The following is a 5,908-nucleotide window of genomic DNA, read 5'->3' on the forward strand; positions in this document are numbered from 1 at the left end:
CCCCCCGCCACAATCCCTTCTCCTCTGTTCTCCTCTCAGGACCTTGGGCACGCACACACATGCACCCGGCATGAGTTTAAGCCACCAGGTCTGGGACTCGAACCGCGGTTGACTACGTGGGAGTCCAGCGACATAGCCATTACGCTAACTGCTGGTCCCAGAAATGAACTGCTCTTAAAAGAGGAGATAATTTGGTAGCTAGAGAACAAGGTCGTGAGAAAGGAAGGGGTTGTTTCGGTGCGGCCATTTCTCCCATCTTCGGACTCTGCACACCTTGCAGAGCTTCCAGCAGCGCCATGCTGGGACAGAGCATCCGGAGGTTCACGACCTCCGTGGGCCATAGAAGCCACTGTGAGGAGGGTCCAGGGAAGAATCTGCCATTTTCAGTGGAAAGCAAGTGGCAGTTACTCGTTATGATGACTTTGTACTTTGGATCTGGATTTGCTGCACCTTTCTTTATAGTAAGACACCAACTACTAAAGAAATAAGGATGTTTTAATTCACCCATTTAATAGATAAACATCTTAAGAGGCGCAGTCACAATCTCTGGAAAATGGATCAAACTCTTAAAACTCACAGCATACTGAATATGCTTGTAAATAAACTTATGACCTAAAAAAAAAAAAAGAGGAGATAATTTAAACAAAGACATTTTCAGACAGCAAACAGCTCTGAACTGAGCTAGGTTTTTTTCCCCTGCAGCATGTGGAACAAAACAGAGCTGGCCTTAATAGCAGAGCCTCTCCCAGAGCTTTCAGAGCAGAAACATTTCCGTCAAGACGAGATGACATCATCTACAGATGAGAAACTAAGAGGCAGTGTGTGACTGACTTCAATGTTTGAAGTACACATATAATTTGGAGATGCTAGAGACTAGCCGGATGTGCATTCCTCAAACAACTAGAGTTCTGCCTGAACAGGTCATAGAGAAGCAAGACCAAATAACCTACCAACACTACTACATAAATGTGTCAATAATTCCTACAAAGAGCACAAAGAGATAAACAGACAATATTGAAACATCACACCGTAAACTATAAATATGTACAATTGTTATGTATTAATTATACAGATAATAAAACTTCAAAAAGTAAAATAAGCAAGCTTAGCAAAATGTTACCTCATAGGAGATTCTTGCTTGATAAGACTGAGAGTGAAACATTTAAAAAAAAAAAAAAAAAAAGAGAAGAGAAGAGAGAAACAAAATCCCCTACCATAGCCAAAACTAAAAACCAACCCGTGGTTTGGTGGACGCTGTAACGCAATCTCTCTAGTCCTAGTTAACTTGGAAAAATGAAAAGCATTCTAACTATACCCCTCTGCTGGTAGGAGGCACAATATGTTCTCCAAATGAAAATACTCAAAAATATGTCTGAAATGTCAGCCTGCCTCCTGAGAAGTGCTGCTGAGCACACAGCTCTAAGTGACAGTGTTAAAAAAAAAAATTGTACCATTCTACACTCTCAATAATGACTGAACCAAGCCAACTAAGAAAACCAAGTCATATCTCAGAGAAGATAAATTTTGTTTCCTGCCTAGTAGGTATCAATTTTTCCAAAGGATGTTCTAGGAAAAAGATAAGGATGTTCCCAGAAACAAAAGCTCTAATGCAGTTTGAACTACCAGTCCTGGAGTCATCTCAGTCAAGAGACAACTAAAAGAAATGTAAAAGAATGAGCTATGAGCCACAAATTAAGTAAGCTTCATCTTGATAACATACAGCATTTAAGCAAAATTTCTGCCACTAGCAACAATCTCTATGAACCTCAGTTTCCTAATTTGGAAAATGAGAAATTAAATAATTCTACATATGTCCTTTTGGCTTTGAGTTCTATGTGGGCAAATTTCATGATTCTCAAGCCTCAACAGTGCCTCCGGCACCAAAACTTTGCTTGAAATTTTGTGATTCTTGGCAGATTGCCATCTCTCAATTCAATTTCCAAATCTGACTCTGTCTTGAAAAAGCAACACATTTTTCTGAGTTAGAATGTTACATACTCCAATCACTTCTCTAGTTTTGAGCCAAGATCAAGTGTAGAATGTACATATTTCAGCAGAGAAAGCTTAACTTTAAGGATACTATAATGACTATTAACTGCCCCAATAATGTACTTCAAAGCAGCTACATCACAACCTCCAACCAGGAAAACAGAGATATGACCAAGTTACTTCTTTGTCATGAGGACCCTTTCATATATATACAGATTCTTCTCAACGAGAACTTAAAGTCTACCGGATTTGTTTACCTATACTGTTCACAGGAAAACTAATACACTCTACCCTCATTGACTATATACACACCCCCCCAAAAAAAACCCTCTTCTCATTCCCTCTGCCCAACTTCCCTTACTCATCTTCCCTCAGCTTCTTATGTACCTCCCCCCCACAATCAACATCACTGATTCTTTGGGACAGAGCTTATTCTGGATAAATTCCATACCGCTCAGTTAAGCACATAAGACAGATAATAAGATATACTGAACTCCCTACAAGGACCTCCCCTCCTCTCTTTATTAGTTTATCTCAGATCCTAGTAACAGAAACTTTCTAGGGAATCAGATGTATAAAACTTTATACATACTGTATATAGCTATTATTAATAAATAGACTGGAATTTCACAGGAGAGAAAGAAAAATGACTAGAAACAGTTTTAAAAGACAGAAGAGTTGAGGGAAAAAGTGCACTTCAAACAGAAAACAGTAAAAGAATAAAAAGCTCATAGCGGTTATGAACAAAACAGGATGAGCACAAATTTAGAAACTAAACACTGTACTCTTTCGGTGGAGAAGGTTGGAGAAGTGAGGAGCAACGAGGAATGGGCTAAGAAGGGGTTTCCTCTAAGACCGTCAGTCCGAACACTGAGAATGAACGATGGGCTGGGTGTAGAACGCAGAAAAACAGATTCCCTCTATCTGCTTATCAGGAAACAGCTTATTTCCTGAAGTACACTTTTATCCTTGACCAAGAAAAAAGTGCAGTAAAAAGAAGAGAGAAAATAAACTGGATAACTTTGGTCTTCTTGCTGCCTTCTGTCAAATAAAAATACTCTGAAATCTTAAGAGAAAAAAAAAAAAAAAAAAAACTCAGTTTAAAGGATAAAATAACCACTTTTTCTCTCCCTAGTTCTGCCTCTGGCCTGCTGTTATCTGTGGTTTGATTCACAGGCTATAGTTTCCATTAAACTATTAAAGAAAAAAAGCTAATAAAATATTTAGTAGCTATTAAGTAGTACATATTTGAGCAAAGGAATTAATCAGCTGTATATCAACACAGAAAAGCCCAGACATTAACAAGCAAAACATACTACTTTGATATTCAAACCTAACTGTAAGTACACATCACCCATTAATATCAGATACTGAACACTTATAAGAATAATTATACCTGGCACTGGGCTTGAGCAGCCAAGACAGAAATAATAAACAGTTAATCTTTTTTTTTTTTGGAGAGGTTTTTGCTATAGGGCACATGTGCTCACCAGAAAGACAGAGAGACAGAAAGCAAGAAATCACCCTCTAGGAGGGATGGCCACACCACAATCCTTTCTCCTTCATTCTCTTCTCGGGACCTTGGGCATGCATGCACACGCGCCTGGCCTGAGTTTAAGCCACCGGTCCGGGACTCGAACCGCGGTCTACTCCATGGGAGTCCAGCAACATAGCCATTACACCAACTGCTGGTCCCCAAATCTGGTCAAATTTAAATAAATACATAAATACATAAAGTTAAATAAAATAAATCTTAAAAAAAAAAAAAAAGACACCCTGATGACCCTGATGTTAATTTTCCAGCAGAATCTACCAAGAAGACAAAAGGAAAAGGGGAAGGAATGTCTGCGTGGGGAGCAAACAAAATCTCTCCCTCCTTAAAATGGTATCTGACTACATGACATTGTGTTCTACCTAAAGATTTCCAAATTTCAGTTCTTCACTCCAGTAAAGTGATCTAAATTGCTTTACTTTTCACTGGAGTGGATGGAAAGAGTTCAGTCAGACCAAAAAAATATATATATATATATAAATAAATAAAAATTTAAAAATCAACAAGAACCCCTGCCATTGTTACCAGATTACAACACTATTTACTGGTAGGGTTCTGTTGGAAAGAACAAAGTTACTGGAATAATGGACTGATGAGGCTGGTCCTATTACAAAGGTCCCAAGCAAAAATGCTTCAATCTTGTGTCCTCTGGGGTTTCCCTCAGCAGTCAATAAAGAAAAAAAGGTCAAGGGGACAGCAGGCGGCATGGTGGTTAAGGGTGCTGGACTCCTACATGGATGACCCTGGTTCAAGTTAAGAACCTGGTTGATTGCTTACTCTTTCACTCTCTCTCTCTCTCACTCTACCCTTTTCTGGTCAAAATTTAAAATAAAATAAATAAAGTTAAATTTAAAAATAATTATTAAAAAAAGGTCAGGAAAAAAGCTATATAGTTCCATCCAAATCCTCTGCGAGGCTAATAAAATCATAAACAGTGACAATTTCAAAATATTCCGTTCTGAAACAGAGGAGCTATACTTCACGATCATCTAAGGTTTCAAGTGTTTTTCCTTGAGGGAGTCACATGTGATTTTTATCACACAGTTCTTTCTTTTTTTTTTTTTTTAAGGGTTTTTTGCTATAGGGCGGGTGCGCTCGCCAGACAGAATGAGAAATCACCCCCCAGGGGGGATAGCCACACCACAATCCCTTCTCCTCCATTATCCTCTGGCGATTTGGACACACACACACACACACACACACACACACGCGTGTGCGCGCACGCCCAGCGTGAGTTTTAAGCCACCGGGTCCGGAACACGAACCACAGTCGACTGACTACGTGGGAGTCCAGCGACACAGCCATTACACTAACTGCTGGTCCCTATCACACAGTTCTTATTTCAGGTCAGCACTATACACCTTATTTAGCATCCTAACTTTTCTTTCTAATACCTCCACTAACCTCAAATCAAGTTTCCAGAACAGAAATGTTTTATTCTTGTCATGATGGTAAAGGGGATTTGCTGGCTTCATTTCAAGATCTTGGTGGACTACAGGAAATTAAAACTAGAGAGAAACAAGCTCTCCAAACACTGATGTGACAGATGGTCACATTATCAACAGCATCTCATCACAGCTGACTTTATTAGTATGTAATCCCATTGTCCAAATAATGAGGATGGGGGAGAAAAAAGGGAAAGGAATAAATTTCCTTGCACACCAAACAGCTGAGACAAGATACCAAACTGCATCACCTTTTATTAACAGTGTTTGTACAGTAGCTTCTGTAAGCTGATACTCGTTTCTAATTGCCTCCCCCAAATCCAAACATGGTAATTAGTCCAATGGGAAAGATGTTAAACATCTCTCATAGCTTATAGTTTGCTTTACCTCTCTATTTCACTTGTCAGCAGTATAAAAGACCAGCTCTGACTTCACAGTGAAACAATCTAGACAGGGATTTAATATTGGCAGGGAACAATTCCTCTAAATAATCTCTCCTTCCTAATTTGAATGCCAAAGAGTTTGTAACCCTTCTGTTACATGACTTGTGTTAAGTTTTAAGTGGGTTATCTTTTTCTTTAAAGAATTATTTTATTTTATTTATTTATTATTATCATCATCAGTGTTTCGATTTGACCAGAGACACACACAGAGAGAGAGGGAAAGTGAGAAAGCAAGCCGCCAGATCCAGTACTCAAACATGGTTGGTCATGTGGGAGTCCAGCGCATTAACCACTACCTGCTGGCCCCGAGTGGCTTTTTAAAAAGTATGTCAGTCAACCTGTCCCTAAACCATGACATTCCTCTCTTTTTTTGGAGAGGTTTTCTTTGTCATAGGGCGCGTACGCTTGCCAGACAGAGAGAGACAGAGAGACAGAAAGCAAGAAATCACCTGGGGGGGGGGGGCAGGCGCCCACACCAC

The 5,908-nt window shown here is 39.4% G+C and overlaps 2 protein-coding genes across 2 annotated transcripts in view; one reads left to right on the top strand and one right to left on the bottom strand.

The window, feature by feature from the left end:
• Positions 1-5,908, bottom strand: part of PIP5K1A (phosphatidylinositol-4-phosphate 5-kinase type 1 alpha) — a gene marked incomplete in the record, with an annotated part of 78,924 nt that overhangs the window by 68,238 nt on the left and 4,778 nt on the right.
• Positions 217-488, top strand: LOC102493822 (cytochrome c oxidase subunit 7C, mitochondrial). Its single transcript, XM_006168424.2, has one exon. The coding sequence runs from the start codon at positions 297-299 to the stop codon at positions 486-488; it is 192 nt and encodes a 63-aa protein (XP_006168486.1). The 5' UTR covers positions 217-296.

The sequence above is a fragment of the Tupaia chinensis genome, unplaced genomic scaffold, assembly GCF_000334495.1.
Source record: "Tupaia chinensis unplaced genomic scaffold, TupChi_1.0 Scaffold145814_1, whole genome shotgun sequence".
NCBI classification, from domain to species: Eukaryota; Metazoa; Chordata; class Mammalia; order Scandentia; family Tupaiidae; genus Tupaia; species Tupaia belangeri.

Coding starts and splice junctions, on each gene's coding strand:
- LOC102493822 (XM_006168424.2), top strand. CDS start 297: ATGCTGGGACAGAGCATCCGGAGGTTCACGACCTCCGTGGGCCATAGA.